Source organism: Tauraco erythrolophus, chromosome 16 (assembly GCF_009769465.1).
Source record: "Tauraco erythrolophus isolate bTauEry1 chromosome 16, bTauEry1.pri, whole genome shotgun sequence".
Classification (NCBI taxonomy): domain Eukaryota; kingdom Metazoa; phylum Chordata; class Aves; order Musophagiformes; family Musophagidae; genus Tauraco; species Tauraco erythrolophus.
The window spans coordinates 4,936,114-4,959,351 of record NC_141480.1 but is presented as its reverse complement, the minus strand read 5'-3'; the positions used below and the strand labels follow the sequence as shown (position 1 = coordinate 4,959,351).

Genomic DNA, 23,238 nt, shown 5'->3' with positions numbered 1-23,238 from the left:
ACCGCATTAAAAAGAAACATGCAAAACACCTGTAATGAATTGGTACTTGCCCCAATGAGTGGAAGTACTACTTGTTTGTTTGTTTATTTGAACATCGGGTGATGAAGAGGTGGTTTAGAACAGCAGTAACTGCGGGAACAGCTTTGATCCCGGTAAATCTCAGTGGGTCACTGCCTGCATGGCAGCTGTGCCAGGCTTGCAAAATGAAAGCAGTGCCTTGCCCTGCAGGCTTACCGGGTACACTCAGGTGGGCAATCTTTACCCTCCGGAGTTGAGCAAGCTCTCGGGTTTGTGTGGAGTGCTGAAATGATTGCAGGTGGTGCAGCTGCAGGAGTAGCTCTTGGACCCCCAGCTCTGCTTACGAAGGGGCAGACCTGCTGGGAGGCCAGCGGTGTGCGCAGCGCTGGCCGCAGATGTGCGGGAACGCCAGCAGACACTTTGTGCGTGTGTACTTACATACGTACCTAACGACCCGTGCAGCTGAAATGTTGGTTAAAAATGTACTTTAAAGTTCTCGAATGTTTTATGGTGTTCTCCCTGCCACCCCCAACTTAGACCCCTTCTGTAAAGCAAATCTTGCTTTCCTTTAGCATTGAGAGAGGTACCTAAGTGGGTAGTGTGTGTCAGAACACTGGTTTGTTATCCTGCCCTATCAGCTGATATGTTGTTGCAGTATAATGGTGTTCCTACTGCTGCTGAAAAGGGTCTGAGCTGGAGTGGTGCTGAGGACCCCAGCCTCCCATTCAAGTCTGAAAATAGAGCAGCTGCTTTTTCCTACGTATCTCAGAATGTTCCTTCTAAAATGCAAAAGTTTGGTTTAAATTGTTAACTAATCTTTAGGAAATAAACCTGGAGGACACTCTTCTGTAAACAAAAACATGGTGGGCTTGGTGAGAATGGCATTTTGATCCTACACTCTGGGGGATGATTGGTTTTCTAATAGAAGGCAGCTTATCCAGGCCTTCTAAAAAGGGTTGCTTGTCCTGTAGTAGCTATTATGGATTAGTGTTTATCACGTGATCAACGGTTTGTATGGCATTTACCTGGTACATGTTGTTATAGACCTCTGCTTTCTGAGCTGTTTAATGTGAGGAAGGCATTTCTGGTATGTTTTTCAAACTATGTGTCTATGTATAATACCTTGGATTAATATTAGGTGATTGAAAGTGCAATGCCCACTTTCACCTTAGCCAGAGGTGTAGTTTACAAAAGAATGAGTTATTTAATATTTTTTTTTGCATAACTGGTTCTGTGATCTGATTTGTGCATCCCTTAAAGATGAGTTTTCTGCTTGTTATTTTTGTATTTCTTAAATGAATAAAACAATTACATCCCTGCTTCACTTTAAAATGTATTTCACAATGCAAGCACATCATTAAGCTTTGAGCCAGCCTGAACAAGCACTGCTTGCTTTTGTTGATGGGTTTTTTTAGGTCTCCTGTTGAAGTACTACTACTCCTATTATCTCCGCTACGTGCAGGTGTATGCACACACATACATTACCTCTACTTCCACTTACCTTTCACGAGTATTTATTTGTACTGTAAAGTAAGTACTACTACTGATGGGTGTCAGATGTGTATTTCTTAAGAGGAAAGGCTTTCTGCCATATATCTTCACCTAGGAACGTTCTATCATTTACCTGTATACTTGGATTTGTAAAGGGGCTGGTGGAGTTGGGTGCCTTCCTCCGTGACAAATCCTAGTCTTTTTGCCTTCTGCTCCCAGAACTGTCCTTGTTTTCTGTTACATATAAAGGGAAGGAAATAGTCACTTTTGAACTGAAACCTCATGTTCAAATGGTTCTAAGTGTGTTTTAATCATATCTGTATTCCCCTTAAAACTTCTAACCCATCTCATGGGGAAAACGGGCAGTGGGAACACTGTAAAGAAGCCGTAGTTTGGTGCAGAAGAGAGACATTCTTCAGATTCTTGTATTTCCTGTAGTTCTTTTATCTACTGAATAGACTGAACAGTTAAAAAGATGGAACACTTCAGGTCTAGGCTGTAGCAAAAAAAAAAAAAAGCCTCGCATAAAAAAAATAAAATTCAAGTCCTATTCTCTGTTCTTGGTTCAGCCTTTGGCGGTAGGAGTCCTGAACTAAAAGTTGCAACAGCATTTTCTTAAGTACTTTCTCAGTGTGGTTGATCTTGGTGTAACTTTTTTTTTTGTTAAAAGGCTTTTAGGCAAAGCTGTAGCAGTGCCTATTGCTGTTATAGAAAGCCTCAAGCTTAGAGCACTGGCTATTCTCAGATTGTCAGCCGTCCAAGTAACCAAAGCTCCTTAACTTTGAAAACTAGATGTCAAGCCCAGTCAGCCTAATAATGCCATCTGTCTGAGGCATCTGGATATTAACCCTCTTACTCTGATGCATACAGCTTCATTCCTGAATGTTTTCACAGATGGAAAATATACAGATTTGGGAAGAACAGCTCTTCTTCAAAACAAATTGAACTACAGTATGTAGAGCTATGTATAATTTTGATACATACTACATTCACTAGACTACTATGTCTCTTTTCATGTGTAATGCAGTAAGGAATCAATGCCAATTTAGAAAGGGATTAAGTTTCTGGCTGGAAACGTGTCAAGATGCACATTTGCTTGCTACCATCAAAGTACAAATCACTGATGAACATTGCAGAAAAATTCCTTAGAAGCAGAATGAGCTGATGAAGCTGAAAATACTTAGATTTTTAAAATGCTACTTTAGGCCATGCAATTGCCAGCTAGTTTGTCTCACAGAAGCCCTGTTCTCTCTAGGAGCACTGTTGAATTGAAAGGCGTGCAAAGCTGCACATCTGAAAATACACTGTCGGTCTGTCATCTAGTCAACATAAAGATGAGTAACATCTCAGACTCGTGTGTCATTTCTGTAACTCTAGTTGCCTTCTGTGGTTTTGCAACAGGCTTTTTCTTTCTGTTTTCCCACAAAATCCTGGAGGAAGGAAGCGTGAGTGTAGTCACTGCAGGCACTGATTGGGAAGAAGATCAGGAGTTTCCTGATCCACCGTAGACCTGGATTAAAGTCCCTGTTTCCACCATAGACTTGGATTAAAGCCATGCTGGATAAAGTGCATGAGTAGCATTTGGGGCTGGAGGTCCATGCTCTCTTCACTTGTTCTCTTTCTCTGTGGATCATAATCTGTTTTCCTTTACTGCGTGCTAACACGGCTTCGGTGGGAAGCCTCCCTCTCCCAACCACGCACCCCAATGAACAAATTACAGCAACGTGGGCAGGGCATGGCCCTGGGAGGAGGCTGTGCTTACCTTGCTGATGGAGAAAAGCACAGCACTATCAGCTGTGTTTTGAAATTGTTTACTCTTATTTCATCCTCCAGGTCTCTTTATTTCATCCTCCTCCCTCCTCAACAGGGATGTCCTCTGGTTTCGGGCTCGCTGACTGCTCCCTGGCTGCGTTGCAGAGATGTGAAAGATTTCTGATGCTAAATTCCCAATTCTCTCTGTGTAGTCATCTAGTACCTTTTCAGACTTTCGTAATCTTTTAAGTTTACTGGGTAACAAATTCAGCCAAAGTCCTTCACTGTGTGATTTCATTTGGGCTTGTTTAATTGTTTTCTTTCCACTGCTGCTGGAATAACGATACTGTGTGTACTGGAGAGAGTTCCTTGGAGTCCTGACAGGTTGCAAATTCAGGACGACATCTCCCCAAAATCACTACTGGACTGCAGGATGATTGTACTTGTAATTGCTGATGCCTCTTGCATAGGATATTTAGCAAAGTGCATTCTGCAAGAGAAGTAGCGCTAGCTTTCTACTGTTACTGTCACAGAGACATATCCTCCTGAAAAAAAGAGATCCCCCAGAGCACAAGGGGAGAGTTCAAGCCTTTGCAGTAAGTAACCTGGTGTGAATTGCCATGCCTTTTTCCCTTTAGACCCACTGCCCGTTATTTTCTGCAATTTTTCTATGTAGGCAAATTATTTTTCTTATATAATTTGGAAGTTGTTATTAGAGTTTTCTTTTACTCACCCAGCACCAGTTAGAATCTGGGCTTCCACCCTGTGGTATCAATGTTATTTTTAAAGCCTCTTTGAGGCATGAGCTTGGTGATGAATCACGGCCACGTGTGTTTTGGAATTGTTACGTTGGGTTTGTGTATAGCTGGTGGCAACGGGGAGCTTTTGTTTTCCCTGTACTGGGGAGTCAGCTGAGAGGGAGTTGAGAAACATCGCCTTTGGAAGGAAGGTTGGGAAGGAAGAGCTGGGCTTGTTTTATTGCTAGTGCTGCTCCAGGCCAAAAGTGTTGCAACGAGCAGGTGCCACATGCTCTCTAATGCTTTCTCAAAGCGTGTTTCGTTTCTCCCTCACAGGGTGCACTCTTCTGCGTGGAGGGAGAGGATGGGAAAGCTGAGCCCTGAGAAGCACACCACAAAAGTCTAGTAAGTGAACAGAAACCCGAGCTGAGCCCCTGACATACAGTTCCCACTCTGAATATGCTATGGAGATTGAGCAGAAAAAGGTGTTTGCCCAGAAAATACCAACAAGACAATGAAGGATAATCCATTATCTGCCAGGAAGATGTGCTGCATGAGACAGCTTTTTCTGTTCAGGTAAAATAACGTGCCTGCAGAAACACCTTGCCTGAATTTTCATGTGTGGCAGCTATGTGATTCACTCATTTGTGTTAACGTTGCAGCATGTGTTACGGTACTAGGGCAGTGGGCTGTGCTTCCTGGCTTTTGGAAAGAAAAAAAAATGAAATGTTTTCAAAAAGTTTCAAGAACAGAGCGATGCAATGAATGTACAAGGAGTAATAGTAAAGAGACCTGGGTTAGCATGGTGAGATCCTGAATGAGAATGGATTTGTTTATGCTGGTCTGCGTTACAGTATACAAATATTAATTAATCCGTACGTCTTTATGAAACATATGGGTAGTTGCCCCTTATTACAGAAGGTAGTAGCAGAAGCATATTACAAAGACAAAGAATCATATTAAAATGATATCTTAACACTTCAGCAAAAATTTTGGGAAAAAAAACCCCCACATTTTAGACTATAGCCTAAACTTTTTCTCAAGTCTGTGTGTTCAGCCTGTAGTGAGAACTGGACACTTCAGTAGGTGCAGAAATGTGAGTCAAAACTAAGGATTTGTGAGGCAGAGGGACTTGGTAGTATTTAGGCATCTGAATACTGGCCTTTGCCTTTTTTCCGGCACCCACAACAGTTGTTTTTACAGCTTGCTTCCTGAATGTTGATTTTTCCTTTTGAGCACTCGATTCTAAACCATAGGATCTATCTGAAAATCTTTCAGCAAGTTTCTGATAAATATGTAATATGAGTACAGGGCAGGAAGTCTCTGCTTCTGACATAGCTGGCTGCGGGTGACACCAATTGCTTATGCTACAGGAAAGAGTAAGAGGAGGAGCAGGAAGAACGTTTTCAGCTGATCTGCTGTGTAGGGTGAGCGATAGAATGGCTTATGTCCTAGAAATCAGCCTGGGGTGAAGATGACCAGGAGTTATTATTCTGAAGGTGGTAATGTTAGGATGAAACTATTGGGGTAAACCCACTATTTTAAAGGAATGGCGATTTATGTTAAGATGTTTACATTAATTATGATCCTTTAAAGAAAACAGTTTTAATAAACCTCAATTTTGGTGGCTCATGGCAGACAGGAGTGTGAAAGTGGGACATCTACCATCAGAGGGCAACAGTCCTGAAGGTTGGAGATGCTGATGGCTTCTGTAGCATCTCTGCCTGGGGAGTGGGATCTTGGTGGGGGGAGAGTGCTGGGGTGGATGCTCCAGCCCTCTCTCCTCTACAAATCACATGCTTCAGAAAACAGTGTTTCAGTTGGAGTCTCTTACCTCTTAAGCTTCAGCTGCCAAAACATTACTGATTCCAGCTCTAGGGAGGTCTCTACCTAGGTCTCGTAGAGCTTCCTTTGGAGCATTGTGGTGACTTGGATCCCTGGGGGTTGCTCTAGTAGCTGAATTTTAGCTGCTGTTTTGGTTTTGTTATGTGAAAGAAACATGGCATGCTCTAAATTCTGTTGGTGGTTGGGCAGCAGATACCTTCAGGACTTCTCTGCCAAGGCACCTCATGCTCCAGGTCCATTGGGAGTCAGTGTGGTACCCGAGTGTCACCTCCAAGTGACTTCAATTAGCCACTGAGATACCAAGATGTCTTTTTCAGTAGATAATTTTCCTTGTTTTTCTTATGTTAGTTTTCTTAGTGGACCTTTTCCTGAAAAATTTATGGTCTAAACACAGATCTATCTAAATAAATATTTGCTTAATTAGAATCACAGAATGATTTTAATTGGAAGGGACTTCTGGAGGTGATCCAGCTCAAACATCCGTCAAAGGAAGACCAGCTTCAGGGTTAGATTAGGTTGTTCACTCAGATAGATAGATATATATATATATATATATAGAGAGAGAGGTATATAGTAATTTTGATTATAAGATTGAGACACATCTATCTTTAAAAAAAGAGAATGAAAAATAACTTAGGCTGAGATAATGCAGCCTTGGAAGCTTCCGTGAATGCAGCGTTTTGTGTGTACCTTTCACAGCTCTTCAATTCAGAAGCCATAGTTTTTTAAGAAAGATGATTAATAATTTGGTGGAGGGGATTATACAACTAGAAAGGAGAGCTGCTAAAGATAGCAAATTGTTTATGATATGGATCTCTGGAACCTGTATATTGATACATACCCGGAAACAGGTATATACAAGGGAATGAAGGGTTCCTGACTTGCTACTTGCAATGTATTTAAGCTGTATGATCCTGTGCTGGGTTTTGGAGAGAGGGCCCTTTCTGGCTTCTGCTGAAGCTGTGGAGATTGACAGAGCGTTTTCTGGACATGTCGGTGCTCTTCACAGAATTAAATTCATTAAATTCTTGGAAACACTCAATATGCTTTACTTACAACCTCTAGGTTAAACCTGAGGTTTGGGTCAGGAGAGAGTTTTGGATCAGATTGGCAGGAGTTATTTTTATTCCCTCCCTTCCTGGCATTTTTATTGAAGAAATTCCTTGCTGTCGTAGGGATGCTGGCAATGCTTTGATCTCTCCTTTCCCTACAGCTTGTTAGAGTTGAGGGGTTTGATCTTTCACTGTAGATTTGAAGATTGTCACAGGAATCTGGAAAGGTTTTGGTGGGCCAAGGGATGGTGGCATTGGCTGGAATGGGCGTTCTGTGAGCCCTTCTACTCTGAGTGTTGGTTCTATGGTTGTCAGTGATTGAAGGTAGATTAGATGTAGGAGGAGTTTAGGACTACTCAGGACTAGGAATTTTTGAGGGATGCTGGGAAAATTCCACCCGTCAGATGTTACTAATTCTTTTAAACTGACGTCCTTTCCAAGATGTTGATCTTTGCACTTAAAAAAACACAAGAAATTTTCGTCTTAGGGTGGTTACTCAGTCACGATTATTTTGCGAGGCTACTATGAAGATAATCTGTGATAACTGGAACATGCCTTTGTCTCATTCCAGCAAGAACTATTCACTGGTTTGCTCTTGTCTGTCACTGGGATTTCCCTTTGCATGGTTGCATTTGTAGAGTCCAGTGGTACATGTGTTGGTGGGGCAAAGCACGTAAGAAGGTATTGCTGGTTTGGTTCAACCTAGGTGCCTAGTTCCCAGGTTGACTGAAGTGAGATACATATATATATATATATATTTAATGGTGAAAGCCAAATATTTTGTTATTTAAAAACTCTGTGTTAATAAAAATACACAGGTATCTGGCAGCAATTTCAGGACCTGTTCTTCTAGCTGGACATTTTATGATTACTGAGGGACTTACTCAATGGAAACAAGTTCCAGCCCTCATTTTCTTGATGAAGTCCAGTATTTTTAGTATAGTTACCTTTTCTCTGGTTTAAACTCATGTGTCTTGTCTTGAAGTTTTGCATGTGCATGAAGAATATAAAACTGGACACTGGGGAAATACTTGAGGATCTGGATGTGTTAAACCGATAGTTTAACAGGGTTCTCAAAAGGAAATGCAGGAATCATTTCCTTTTGCCTGAATCCTGTGTGAGGTTTGACTTCATGACTTTATCTGTATTTCCTCTGTTCATGGGGAGGCTGCCAAATGATGTTTAAACAGCAGGACTCTCGACTCCTCATTCCCATGCTACTTTGATGAAGTTCTTTAACTTCCAGTGGTGTTTTCTTATCTGAAGAATGGGGGTGATGACTAGTTAAGGTCCTAAACAAGCTTTTGAAACCCTCATGTGGAAGGTGCAATAGCATCTGTTCAGTCATCATTGCTGATAGATTTTAAAAGATGTATGAAACTTAGGTTGGTAAGGAGGAGGACATGATTTGAAGAGAAATGTAGAAAAGTGGAGTAATTTTATTTATGAAGGAGATGGAATGGTATCTTGCAGGAGAAATCTCTTGACACTTTTATTTATCTCTTTCCTTCACATAAAAACATCTTGTGAATGGAAAAATAATGAAGAAAGCAAATGTTTCTTGTCTTTATTATAATTAACCTCTAGGGCCTCTTTGTTGCAGAATAAGATAGAGAAAATCTTTTAATAAAATCATGAAAAAATACAGATTTAAGTAAAAGTCCCTGCGTTTGTATCAATTGGAATAAAAATGGCAAATAATATTTAGTCCAGTGCTTCAGTCTAAATAGCACCTGCAGTTTAGAAGGACTTTATTTCCCTACCAGCGCCTGTTTGGCCTGATAGATTGCGTAGCACAGCAAGATTTTTATAAATTGAGGAACTGGAGGCTAGATCCCGCTTTCTGCAGAGGGTGTGGGGAGACCTAGAGGGGCTGGGACCCTTTGGCTCGTACGCAGGTCTGAGCATCACCAGTCTTCTGCTGCTGCCCTGGGTGTGAGCTTGACCTCATGGTCGGTACTGGGGATTTTCCATCTGCCAAAACTTTTCTTTAGTCTATAGATTGCGAGGATTAAAGTAGTCCTGGGCCACTCAGCTCATCTGCCATCTCCCTAGAGGCCAACTCCGGAGCTCTGGAGGCAACGGCACTGATGGAAGGGCTGGGATCAACAGCCGGCGGAGGGATGGATGGATGTTGGGGAGACGCGAGCTGCTCCCCGCGGCTGCCAGCTCTCTCCCGTCCCGCTGGGTTCCCGCTCTCCACCATCGCTCCCCCCGTTAGGACGGTTCGGGAGGGTCCATTGACCTATTTTGTTCCTCGCTGCCGTCCCGGGGGGGGCGTCGTGCCGGCGGCGCTAACCGGAGCCCGGGCGAGGAGGGCGCTCTCGGGCGCGGCGGGGGCCGGGCCGGGCCGGGCCGCCCTGCACAGCTGCCGTTGCCCGGAGACGATCGCAAGCTCGCCGGGGGAGGAGGCTGCGAGGAGGCGGAGGCGGCGGCGAGGGGCGGTGCGGGCTGCGGCGGCGGCAGTCGCTGCGGCGGGGCGCGCCGGGCACGCAGCGCTCCGCTCCCGCAGGAAGCGGCCCGGGGCGGGGGCGGCCGCTCGCAGCCATGCCGGGCCCGGGGCGCTGAGCCTGCCCCGCCGCCCGCCCCGGCCCCCGCCGCCCCGCACAATGGAGGAGGAGAGGTAGGTACCGCCGCCGAGCCTTTGTGTCCGCCCCGGCTCGTCGGGGTGTGCGGGGAGCGCGGTGCCTGCCCGGAGGGATGCGGGATGGAGATGCCGTTCCCTGGGGAGCTCGCCGCGGCTGTGCGCAGGCATGCGGGACGCGGCATGCGGGGATCCCCCCCCCCCGCCCCGTTCCTGCCCGCTTGCAGAAATACCTTCTGCGGTGAGCGCCCGCCGTGTTATTACTAGATGTTGCCATGTCATGGTGACAGGCTGCCCCGTGTACCCAAACCGAAGGAACAGTATGTTTTTTTTTCAGTAGGATGTGTTTTAGATATTGGATAACGAGGCAAGGGGGGCTGCTCCGGTGGGTGTTTTCTAAAACCATTCGTGGGGCAGGAAGGGGGGGCTGGGGCGCTGCAGGGTCCCTCCGCCGCCAAAACGCGCCTCGCAAAACGCTGGGCTCGTGTCTTGAACCTCCGGCAGCCGGCTTCATTGTTCGATTGCAGGCATGCCCTTTGATATTTGGTGCTTTTTCGAGTAACGAATGAAAATCTGCCATGTCCGTGGAGCCTTCAGGGGTCGGTTCACCTGCCGGTGTCCGCAGAAGCCGTGCACCGCGCGCCGTTGCGGCCGCAGCGCCGCATCCCGGGTCTCCCTCGCACCGTGGCCGGGCCGTGGGTACCCTGTTTCTGGCAAGGCAGGTAGTTCGCTCTCGATCCTGCGTGCAGAAGTGCTCGCAGAGCTGACCTAATGTCCGATGAACACGTAAAAGTGATTATTGCTGTGCAGGGGCTTCGTGGATGCCGGAGAGACGGTCAGTGTTCCTCCTCTGCCTCCGTTCTTCCTCCCCTCTGTCGGAGTGCTTTTTTCGCTCACTCGTTCTGCTGCAAACTCAACATTAAGCTGGTTTAGTTTTTTTTTTTTTTTATTATTTTTTATTATTTTTTTTAAAAAACAGGATATACTGTGTGCTTCCCTTTGTGCTGGTGACCTTGCAGGGGGTGGGGGAGCAGAGAAGGGGCTTGTCTGACTGGTGGTACTAATTGTCAGGGCTTGACAGACGTTTTGTTTAAATATGATACGCTGGAAAATTAAGCTGTGGGCAATCCCCAAATACTGGAAAATTTCCCTCTGTTGAGAGAAAACACTTGCAGCAGCCTGTGGGAGTTGCTTTCCAAGCTCTGAAGGGCAACTTTCTACCCTTCTGTGACTCAAGGGTTGCAAGTTGTTTGTGTATTTAATGTGCAAAACAAAACTTTCAGCCTACCACCTCTCTTTAAATTACATTGTAGGGCTTCTGTTTCCCGTAAGGGTGTGAATGGCAACCTCTGGGTATTAATACAGATATTAATTTCAAGTGCCTTGAAATATTAGATTGGCAGGCTAGATGCTAGCTATGGAATGGGTTTTCCTTTTTTTCTTTATATATATATATAAGTTGAGTGTATGAGGAGGAGGAGCAGAGCTGTTTTGATACCTCAGGCTGGGATCATCCTTGGCAGTATTACTTATTACCTTTTTTTCTGATCACCAGCAATGGTCTCATTTTGACTGGAGACCTTTTGCTTGGGGATACAGTTGTGAAAAGTCACCAGGAAAGTACCTGGACTATTTTGCCTCATGGTTTTTTTTCCAGACCATCTGTTTTTAGGGCATGAAGGACCGTCCTCATCAGCATGTTCTCTGCCTCTGGAAGTGAGAAATGATTACCCAAATTACTGCTTGTATTTCTAGTTTTTGGGAAGAGGAAGGCAGTCCTGAACTGGTTGCGGGCAGTAGCGATGTGGGGTTTGGCCCGGCAAGGAAAACTGGGAATGCTCACCTGCTTTGTGGTTCGAAAGGGCACATCGTGTGGGACCGTGCTGAGCTGCTTCGTCTGCTCGGAGCAAGTCCTGGAAGGAGGTGTTGAAGAATGACCTTGGTGGGCGAGCACCCTGGGCTGGTTCTGTTCCTGTTTTTTTTGTGCTTTTGCCCTGCATTTCAGCTCAGATCTATGTCATGTGGATTAGGCCTCAAATTTTACACTTTGTGACTGTCATGACAGCAGAATTCCCCCTGGTTTTTAATGTTACGGCATTTTCCATTTCTGTAGCTGGTGAGGAACACGTTATTGGTCCTTGCATCACCTCTGACTCTGGTCCCAAGCCTGCCCCGACTCAAATGTCCTGATAACTTGCACATCTGAGTTGTTCAGTGGTATCATGTGCCCATCTCATTGCACGTGGACAGAAGGAGCTGGGGGCGAGGGGGATTGAACCTGAAACATTCGCGTTTGGCAAGAAATTATTTCAGAATCCTGATTTTCTTTTATTGTGCTGATAGGGACTTTCATTTTATGGAGAAATTACATGAGGCTGTATGATCTGGCATGGTACTGTCATTCTGAATTTGCAGGATGTTTGAATTTGCATAGGAAAAAACCTCTGGAATTTTGTGTTGTGTTTTTTTTTGTTTTTTTTTTTTTGTTAAAGAATTAAAATGCCTATAATTTTAACTTTATCTGTGAATGGAGGTAATCTTTTCATAGTATTTGTTTGAGAAATGCAATATTTGCCTTTGAAAGCAAATGGTATTGTCATATTTGAGTTGTTTTGTGTTGTTTCCATTACTGTCAGCAAAGACTTTTCTTCTCAGTAGTTCCTGAAGTCTGCTTTTCCCCTGAGGTCTCCTTTGATATGAATATCCTTTTGGGGATCTGCTGTATACCAGTTGTGTGGGGTTTTTTTTAAGCTAATGTCTCCACGTTGATGTAGGCACTGAAAAAATTCAGCAAAATAGGAAAATAATGTTGCTATTAAAAAAAAGAAAAATACTTTCCATTATGCTACGTCCCATATGTTTTAATGATAATATGTTTCTCTGAAATCCTCTAAGAATCCGTGTCAGTATTTGAATTCCTTCAGTCACATTCTTTTTTGCTATCTTTTTATATACCTAAGGAGAAATTCAGAAATTGCGGTTTTTGTAAATATGCTGTTATGGTGACATCTTTGTCTTACTGTGTCTGCCTGACTCAAGGAATAAAACTATCAGGCATAATGTATTTATGCCATGATTTTGGCCATTGATTCTAAACAGAGAATTATGCCAGTTAAGGTAAAATGATTTTTCATTTTGCTAAGACTGAATTAATGTTTTGGTCTCCATTTGTCTTAGTAGAGGCATTTAAGTTTTGAACACTAGTAGCTGGTATCTATCAAATTTTTAGATCAGAGCTATGTCAAACCTCTGAGAAACTGAAGATTGACGTTTTATGGTGATGATTGTAGTGTGTCCCACAAAGAAGCTCCATAGGCTTTGAAAACTTACAGTTAGCTTTTAAGTTAACATAAGGATATGAAGTGCCTGTGGAGGTGTTGGATGGCCCGTGCTGCAGGAGGGCAGGTCACCGAGCCCTCCTGACTCTTTGGCCAACCCTGGGAGGCTGAAGCTCCACATTATTATGGGATGACCCAGGAGAGCAGACCTCAGCTTGCAGTGTGCAGGCAGGAGATGAGAGCAGCTCCAAGAAATCCGCTCCCCAGTGCTGCACAGCAGGACGAGACTGGGTTGGACTGGACATGTCTGGAGTCCCATCATCTCTCCAATGTGAGAGCCTGGTGGAGAGGGACCTTGGTGGTGTCTGTGTGTGGGCTAGGAGCTGAGCCTGACGGCTGTTGTCCCAGGAATATGTGCAGAAGCTCATCTTTCTCTGCTCCAAAGAGGAGAGCATTTGAGATCTGCCCCTCCTTTAAGGTGAGCTCCTTGCTCCAGTAAAGCCAGTGTAGAATTCGTTTTGGCAGAGCCAAGATTTTTCTTTTTGGGATTTACCAGCTCTCTGCACGGCAGTAATCTTGCCAGGGGACAGTTTAGCTCTAAGGAAAGCTTTTATTCTTTCACGTAATCTACAAAGACATCTGTAATTACTGCTGGTAACTAAGGCAACCCAACTTTATAGCTGATACATGCGCGCAGCAGAGCTGTGGGTTATGGGTTCTTAAAATACCTTTCTGGTGGTCCGTATTCGGCTGCGCTCCGGCAGGAGCTGTGCTGTGAGCCCGTGGGTAGCTCGAGTCGAGCCCTGCTGGTGGGTCTTGGAGAGGAGGAACGTGGTGTAAACGGGGTTGTGATTAGCTTCACTGGATTAACTGGGGACTCTCAAATCATGTGTTCTACTTAGGGACAGTGTTGACAGGCCATGCAGGGGGTGGCAGTGGGGTTGGTGCTCTCTGAATGTAAGAGCCTCTGCTTATTTTAGGAGGATCCTACTGTGTCCCTAACAAGGATGTTCATCTGGCCCAGGGAAATGAAATCATTTGTGTGTTTGCTTGGTGCATGGCCTTGAATAGCCCAGGAATAGAACAAATTGCTCCTGGCAGCTGGCTCGCGAGTCCCGCTGGTGTGGTAGGACATCAGCTGGGCAAACGTGAAGGTGCTGGGGGGAAAGTCTCTGTGGTCACAGGGTGCAGGGGCTCCAGCATGTCTGGGTGGTCTCGGCCAGTACTGTTGATCAGAGAACTCTGTTCCTCCTCTGGTTTTGTCCATTAATATAACAACAGTGTATTAAGTGTAACAATTCTTTGTGTTCTGCAGAAAAAAGCCCTCAGAAAAAGGCTATGTAATGCACTGTTTTTGTTGTCTTAAGGGTGGCTGTTGCTTTGTGACGGGATGCATTTGCTTGGAGCACTTAGGCTCGTGCATTTTTACGTTGGAAATGTGTCAGTGATCTCTGAGAGTGCGTGTGTGAGGGTGTGAAATCTTTCTCCCAGATAAAATCATCCTCCATCCATTACTGGAACACAGTTCTGTGGAAGCTGAGTCAGTTTCAAAGATGAGTTAAAGGCTCTTGGCCCTTAATTTTTCAAATGTGTTTTTTATGTGAGTCATTTGGAAAAACTTTAAATAGCATATCTTGATTTTTTTTTTGAAACAAGTTTTTAAGCAGACAATCTGCAGTATTTTCTTACGGTGAGCCTTTGGCTAAATGTGAAATCCACCCCTGCTAATAAAGCTGAGGATGCCTTTTAGGATGCTTTTAAAAAAGTTACTTTTCATGCTTTTTAGGAAGAACTGACTGATCTTTTTGAGAAATTCTGAAGCAAGGTTTTTGCTTTTGAAATACACAGACAAATGTTGGTAGAGTTGAGGCTTTATGAAGGTTTGTTGATCTGACATTTACTTTGGTGTTCAATGAAACTTGCCACATCCTTTGAACTGTTCTCTTGCCATCGGAAAGGTTGGAACATAAGTTTGATCTCTGGCACTGGAGTGCTAATAAATAAATCTCAGTGGTGTGCTTTTTCTTATGAAAGAAGCCCTGTGATTTTTATGTGCATCACTCGATTTTGGATCCTGCAAGGTCTGCTTTTGCTGATGACCAAAGCGGTGTCCTGCGGTGGTCCAGCTGTCCTGCCCCAGGACCGATGGGTACAGCTGTCCCTGCTGCTGCCTTTCGGTTTCACTTTCTTTTTTTTTTTTTAATTTTCTTTTTTGTTTGTTTTGTTTGCTTCCTGTACGTGTTTTCAACTTTGGAGACTGAAAGCCCTTGCACTTCCAGAGCCTCATTTTTCACTCCTTGGCTCCAGCGTGCTGCAAGGGCAGATGGAGCTGTTTGAAAAGCATGGGTTTAAGCTGGGGTGATTAAAGCTGTGCTCAAACTTCACTTGCCCTAAGATTTCAACCAGGGCTTTTGATAGATACAACACTGAGATTTAGCTGAATCTGGCCGTGTGCCTGGAGCAAGGAGATTACCTTGCTGGGATATGCAGACTTGGGGAAGAGCCGAGTGCCGCCGCTGCTCCGTGCCCGAGAACGCCGCTGGCAGTACGTGCGGCACAGAATGAGTCCAGCCTTCTTTGGGGGCAGAAAAACTGGTTGTGTCATTGCCTGGTGCCTGTCCCTTGAATACTGAACATCTAACAAGAGGTACTCTTCTTCTGTGTGTATTTTTTTCGTTTTGTTTTTTTTTTTTTTTTTTCAGTTAATTCAGCCATACTAAGCTAATTGGGTGATGAGTGTAAGGCAGCCTGGGAAGTTGTCTCCCTCGCTGAGACATGTGCTGAGTGATGTTGTGCTGAGCCTCGTGGCTTCACTTATGACTGAAAATATTTCACTTGCTCAGCAAAGTAAAGGAATTGGACTTGGCTGGTTTTGGGCATGAACCTTTGTCTCGGTCACAAAGCTGGAGGCCGCTCAGTATGCAGGCGTGTACTCAAGCTGCGTGCAGCTTGGCTGCTGTTCAACGTTGGGTTTCTAGAAGGAGGACAATGCAGCCCACTGAGGACAGCTGGGGGGGCGGAGAGCTTCGAGTGGTCTTGGGAGATGTGGTGCTGGTAACAGCTACCGGTCAGGAGCAGGCAACGGGGAGGGTGTAATGTTCAGCAAGGGCTTCACGCTGTCAAGGGGTTGTAAATAGTGAGTAATTGTGGTTTTTCAAAGGAAAAGTCACTGTGTGTGAGTATTGGTGCATATAGATACATATGTGTGTGCATACACACCTTAGCAGAGGCTGGCAGACTGTTTCGGGGAAGGATCCCTCCACACATCCCTGGCTTTGTACCCTTCTTCAGACATCATCTCCTGGTCACCGGTAGAGCCAGGATTCCAGGCTGCCCAGACCATTGGTTTAACCCGATTCAGCCTTTTTTATTGCGATACAAGCCAAACTAAGAAGGGTGGCAGGGAAGAAGGTCAAACATGAAGCTGAGGGAGGCCGTCCTTGGGAAGGAAAACTGAGAAGGTCTCCAGTCTCGTGCATGGTGGCAATGGGGTTACCTCCGGAGGTCTGCCATTCACTTGGAGTTGGTTTTGGATGTGGACAACCTTGCTCGATTTGTCTCATTTGCCTTTGGCTGCTGGCAGGTTTGAGGGGGTGAGCTGTGAATGGAAGCAGAACAGGGACCTGGCTCTAAGTGCTGCTTTTTTCATAGGTGGAAACCTTTAGCTCCAAGTGATTTCACACACTTTCAGATCAGGGAGGCAGAGATATTGACCTGATGTCAATTTTGTGAGAGAGCCAATGCTCCTAACAAAGTAATGAGGACGTGTATGTGCCTTAGGCACCTGTTGGCCTGGTTAATCACAGCACGTAACTGGGTGCATCTGGTTTGACATTACCTATACAGCTGGTGGTTCTGGTAGGAAGGTCTGGTGTAATAATTCTTTCTGTACGTTTCAGTGGCGCTAAATAGATCTATTTCTAAAATGGAAGTGGGATGTGGCCCCTCTGTAAAGCTATTGCTTTGGAAGCTCTACAGGGAGTTTAAATAGTTCTTTTCTTCTTGCCTCTGTAGAAGAAGATACAAGTCATGTATTGTATGCTTGCGTTTTTCAGACGGGACATTGAAAACTAAACTCCTCTTTCTCTGTATGGATGTTAAAGTGTCCATGGTACTCTTGTAGTTCCCAGTGCTGAAGTCTATTTCTATTCAGTTAAGCAATTATGTTCTGGCTCGAATTTCAACTTAGACTGCTTTCCTGGCCCGAAGCCTGTAAAGCTGGGCTTTGTCCTCGAGTGTTTGGCACTTTCTCCTTTTCTTCCCTGCTGACTGAAATGTGGGCTGGTTTGGCTTTCAACATCTATGCAGCAGTAGCTGCATTTTGTGATGCTCTTCCTGACTAACAAACGTGCAAGTAACTCCACGCATAATACCCTGTGCTGCAGTTTTACAATACTTTTTTTTTTTTTTTAAATGTCATTGAATTGAACTTTCTACTCCTTTTTTGTCCCTGTTTTTAGCATTAAGCAGAGTTCGCGATCTTCTGAGGCAGCTGAAGATGAAAAGGACCAGCGCACAGTGACAGTCAACCCCTCTCACATGAGAAAGGCATTCAAGGTCATGAATGAATTACGGAGGTACACTTTTGACTTAATGGGCACCCTCTCTGGTTTAGCAGGAATGTGCTGATTGGAACTGAATGGCTTCTGAGAGACTTAAGAAAAAAAAAAATCTGTGCCATCTTTGTCACAGCTGTTGATTGCATGTAGGATGTTAATAAACAAGGAGAAAAGACAGCTAAAATATAGCCCTTTTGTGGTAGGTTGCTCTTCCCCATCTCACACATCTCTGTCTTCCCAGCAGAAGGAAGCCAGCTATGGCTCAAAAACATTATCTGAGCAATAGCCTTCCTTTATAGATGGTAATTCATTTAGTCTTTTCCATTACTTACAGCAAATGCAGCTGTAAACTATGTTCTTAACTAAGCTAATGGTCTGAAAACCAATAATAGAACATTACAGACATTAAGACACCTACACATAATTACAGACCAAAGATTATTGGTACCAAAATACTGTTCTTAACTCTTTAACTAGCAGCATTGCTCAATCTGAGCTTAGCACTCCAAAGTAGGGGGTGAAAAAAGAAGCAACAACTCAGGAAGAATGTCAGCTCTCTACTTGCAAATTTAAAAATCCTGATATTGGTTAAAAGAGAACACCTTGGTCTCTACACAGCTGCGTGGGTACAAGGAGAATGGAGACTGAAGAAAAAAAAAAAATCAGTAAACGCAGTCTTCAAGAACTGCTGTCATGACATCAGCAATGTGGTGGCAGTGGTTAACCCGAGGTGTTTCTTGGTAATTATTATCCCATGAACCAGATAGAAGTTCAGTGAGCATTTCTCTGACTAGTTCATTTGAGTCCTTTGCCATTCAAATAGAGACTTAGAAACTCAATTTTAAAAATAATTCTTATGGAAAGTACACGTGTCATACACACAAATGTATGTGCTCCCTCACTATCCAGATGGTATGGTGAAAGCAGATAACACCCTTTACACTCTTCTTGCACGCTCAGGGTACTCAAAAGATGCTGTAATAGCCACCTCTCTTCTGTGGATTAAGTAGTTTCCCAATATACATGTTCTCTGGTCCGGAGAAGGATTAGAAAGGTCTCCTTCCATGGATGTCTGACAGCGATTCTCAGTTGCATAGGAACAGAAAATGGAAATATCCTTCCCTTGTAACAATTACATGCAGCAGAGTGTGATGTTTTGGGTTTTTTTATTGGCATCCCTCTAGTCCTTTCTTTGTACTGAAAGCAAAGGATCTGAAAATAGAGATTTGTGCAGCTGTATTCAGGAAACTATTGTGCTACTATTATTTCTTTGTTAGTTGAAGCATAGTGGGAATAGCTGGAGATGGACAATGTGTCTTAGTGCCTGTAGTTAGCTACATCTTGTGCATTACTGAGTGATAAAACATGGAAGACTGATACCTGCCCCTAAGCGTGTGTTTGGTGTTTTGCTCTTCTGGGCACTCCTTTTTCTCAGCTCCTGCTGCTGTTCTGGCATGTACAGCTCTCATGGCTATTGTGTGTGCCGTGAGCTTGCGATCCGTTAAGCTGCCAACAAGCCGTGTTAATAGTTACCTCGAATAATAGTGCCTCCGTTCAGATGCTCCCAGAAATCTCGTGCAGAGGGTCTAGAAAAATCTTGCTAAGTCTCTGGCTTATTTGCTACATGTTGCTCACTTGAAATTTTTAGCTTTCCAATGTAGATTGAATTAATTTCATGAGTGGTACTTTAACTATGTTCCAAAGAGGAACTGAACAGCGTACCTTATCTATAAGCTGAAGGAAATGGGGAAGCTCCATTAAGAGACTGCTAAAGAGCTTCCCTTACTGCCATCACCCCTTCCAAACCGGAGTGAACGTGGTGCACAGACTAACAGTTTCTCCTTACTGTAGAATCCTGTTTTCCAGCTATAACCCTCCAATTTCACAAATAGTTTTGTTCATGTATTCCAATGTATGGAGGAGGAGAGGAGATGTAGCTAGTCCGTTAGAAGCTCTGGGTGTGTTTGGTACGCAGTTTTGTAAAGCCAGAGTGCAGCGTGGTGATAACCGTTTCTGAAGAGATGGCAACATCTAGATCTACAGATGCTGATCCTTTTTCAGGCTTGACATTTGAAAAAAACACCTTTCTTTTGCATTTGTATGCTCAAACATCTTAAACCAACTTATTGGGAGGCTGAGCGCTTCTAGTTGTCTGCATCTGTGAAGCCCTGTGCAAACATTAACTAATGAATCCTCAAAGGACATACGTGGGGCTGGTAGAAAAGGTCACGAGATAATGAAGTGACTTTTCCAAAGCTATACAATGAGCCAGTGGGGGAGCTCAGAAGTTTTTTGGTTTCTGTTTCGAACCTTCTTGCTTTATCCTGGTGACTCTTAATCCCAGACTAATTCACATGGTAAACAAAGTCCTCAGGCCTATGGATTAAACTCCAGTGATTGATGCCTCCTCACTGGGAGATGGCTGGGGCAGCCTCTCTGCAGGTCAGCACTGGGAGATGTTTTGCTGGTTACATTCTCTAGAGCCAAACACGTAAGGAAGCACAGAACTTCATTTTTTCACTCCACCTTTCCCCTGTGGAAAGATGAAAGTGCTGCTGATGTTCCCTTGGACAGCTATTTCTTGTCTTATAGATCTACTGGAGCTCGGCCCTAGGTAATTCCCAGACCCTTAAGCTCTTCTATGCCTTCTCCAAGCACTACTTGTTTGAGAGGTAGAAGGAGCCCCTTACCCATCCCTTCTTCGAGCAGCATGTGTGCCTAGTTTGGCTTCCAGATTTTTTTTTTTTTCCCTGGGGAAAGCAGATCCACTGGCAGGGCTGCAGCATCAGGAGGATTCAGGCTTTCCTTTGTAGGCAAACACTGATAGGAGCCGGTAGCTGAAGGATTAGGAGACCTTCCACTGGGATTTGGCAGGAGCTCAGACGCCTTGTCTGTAATGGTGGGTCTTCTGCTTGCTTTTTTAGGCTATACCAACGTAGCTTTTTGCCTGGCCCGGAGTTCTGAAATATTCTTTGTCTTTTCTGATGTTTTTCCAGCAAGCGGCTCCTCTGTGATGTGGTGATTGTGGCTGAAACTGTGGAGATGGAAGCCCACCGCGTGGTCCTTGCAGCCTGCAGCCCTTATTTTTGTGCAATGTTTACAGGTAACTCGTCTCGACACCGGACACTGTACTTGGGTTGAATGGGCCATTGCAAATTCAGAGGCTTCTGGCTGTGTCTGGCAGGAGCTGCAGCAGAGGCAGTAGACCTGGCCTCTGGGAAAAGGATTTCCTTGAGAGAAGTCTGGTTAGGTGTGCGGTTTGCTACAGTTGATGGATGATGCTTGTCATCCTTGACTAATTCCTTGAGGCACAGTATATGGGTCTGGGGTGGTTGTGTGGGTGTGGGGGGAGTGGGTAGCATGTGAGACACAGGAAGGTTACTATGATGTTTGATTTGCTGCTTTTTAGATTGGATTTTTTTTCCCTCCTTAGCAAGATCTTGGGTGATGCAAACACGTCATGAACATCAAGAACGTGTGCAGTGCCCTAAAAGTCCATGGTGCACATCAAAGAAGTTGCTGGCACAGAAGCTGTAGTTTCAAGGCTCAGCCCTGCCGATGCTGATTTGCAGTCATGGATGTTTAATCTCCCATGGCACTTTTGCTGCTGCCTGAAATAACACCCTTGTTCTGTCGATCCCAGTGTGTTTTTACAGCCCTGCCTTTTTGCAGGGTGCGTTGCTGCAGTCTGGTATAATTTGGTAATGGCAGATGATCAACTTCAGATCAGACCTTGCTCTGATCCCTGTAGCACGTGCCTTTTGGAGGCTGTGCCCTGGTGGGACAGCGAAAAACGAACATGCCAATCCCAAGGCAGGGGAGTGACCAACTTATTTAAGTTGTTCTAGTAAAGTTAGTCTGGTCAGGAGCTCCTTAGCTTCCTTCCTTTTCCCTGCCCTCCTTTCCAGGATAGGAACTGACTTAACCAAACACAAAGAAAATGATTGTATGCTCTAGGGATTGGTTGTTACCATCCCTCAGCTTCAGCATAAATTTGGGAGTTTTACCCCTGTTTCATGTTGCTTTGTCTGTGGTCTAGGCTTTGCTTCTTCCTTTTAAAAGCCTTGGGGTTAGACCTTGTTTTATTTGCTTTCCTGGAAGCAGAACACAACGTTTCTCAGGAAGAAGGATGTCAGTTGGGAAGCTTTTTTTCCTTCTGCAATGGAGAGGGGGAAGAAACCTCAGGTTTAACCAGATGTCTGAATGTGAGACAAGATGTGAAGTTCACCGTGATGGCTCTGTCGGCGTGGTGAGCTAAGGTGGAGAGCGTTTGTGTTTTCTGGGGCACTGGCACTGCCTGGTGGAAGTGGGTACCGGTTGTGGTGGTGAGGCAGAGGAGCAAACCCTGCTCAGAGGCAACTGTTGGCACAGGGCGCCTTGGGGAGCGCTTGTGAGTGCTTGTGATGCTCGTTCTTGGTGAGGAGTTTGAAGAAGAAAAATTATTGGAAAAACCCTCTGATCCTTAGAGGTGACCTGAGCGGGAAGGCGGTGGTGCGGGACTGCTCATGTTTCCATGCAGGAATTCTCCTGGCTGTGTAATCCCTCACACTGTGAGTTAACCAGTAATCAGCTCACCGCTGTCATGTGGCTGGCTCGGCCGCTGCCCTGGGCTGGGTGACAGCCTCGGCCGTGGCTGGTCCCCTCCCCTGACACGTCCCTGGGGTAGTGGGTCAGGCAGAGACCGGTTCTCCCTTCGCTTTTCGTCCAGCTACTCCCAAATTTCTAAGATCTGGATCGGATCATCTTCTTGCAAAGAAAAGAGTGTGTGATTTCCTTCTGGCTGAGTGGTGGTTCGCTCTGGAGGGAAGATTTTAAAATCACAGCTTGAACTTTGGTTGGGTTTGAGGGATGTTTTTTTTTGTTTGGTTTGGTTTTGTTTTCTTTTTTCTTTTCTTTGGTGTTTTTTTTCTAGGTTGGAAAAGACCTTAGAGATCATCGAGTCCAACCGTCCCTAATCCCCATTAAACCATATACTTAAGTAGATCATCCACCCTATTCTTAAACACATCCAGGGATGGGGACTCAACCACCTCCCTGGGCAGCCTATTCCAGTGGCTGACAACCCTTTCTCTTTGAAATAGCCTTGAGAAGTCCTAAAATAAACAGGCACATCCTCTCATTTGTGCCTTCCATTGCTGAAGGAGAGACAGGACCCGGAGGTTCCTAATGGAGCGTCGCTCCCTCACTGGCAGTTTAGATCATTTCGGGTGGTGGCTGGTCCTCGTTGGCACCGTTCTGCGGGGGTGATTAGTGACAGTAATTTTCATCCATTTAGAGGAAAACATACCATTTCAGAAAGGATAACTGGTACTTCAGTGATGCTGCTGGGACTGCTCCTGCGAGATACCTGGGGGAACTTCAGAAGTGCTGGAGGAGGAAGCAGCAACGCAGAAACTTCCCTTGCAAGTCTCGTGCGCGGCTTCGAAGTGCGTGGTCCGTGCGCGGGAGGCTGCGGGTTTGTTATCCACCACGCTCGTGTATTCTCCTTCAGCACGCCTCTCGACTTAGGAAACAACAAAAGCTGTGGCTGTGTGCTGGGAAGCCTCTGGAGCACAGTGTATAGGAGGCAGGGGAAGCTGCTGCACTGGGTAAACATGGCACCGCGAGCTGCTGCAGTTTAACCTGTAGTTTATCTTGTGACGAAGCAAGAGAGCAGAGGGGGATGGAGAAGGCACCGTTGGGTGCTGAGCATGATGCATGAAGAGCTTGCCTTCATGAGGAACTGACGTCTGTGAAGTCTGTCCCCTAAAGGGGGTCTGCTTGGAGCCACTCTGCCTGTTTCAGCTGCCTTCGCTGCCCCCTGCCCTGTCCCCCACATCTGCCTGGCAGTGGTGGTGCGGGGATGTGGTCTGTGTGGCACCTCGTGCCCAGCAGCCTCTCAGCAGCTCGCTGCTGTCTCAGCATCCCTTATGGATGAGAGAT

General features: G+C 45.2%; 1 protein-coding gene across 1 annotated transcript in view; it reads left to right on the top strand.

Moving 5' to 3' along the window:
* The first annotated feature begins 9,504 nt into the window (after positions 1–9,504).
* The window catches only part of KLHL3 (kelch like family member 3), a 45,324-nt gene continuing 31,590 nt past the window's right edge, over positions 9,505–23,238 (top strand). The window contains exons 1-3 of the mRNA XM_086621332.1: positions 9,505–9,518; positions 17,218–17,334; positions 20,313–20,419. Of these exons, the coding sequence (XP_086477458.1) occupies positions 9,505–9,518; positions 17,218–17,334; positions 20,313–20,419 (238 nt within the window). The remainder of the gene's footprint in view (positions 9,519–17,217; positions 17,335–20,312; positions 20,420–23,238) is intronic.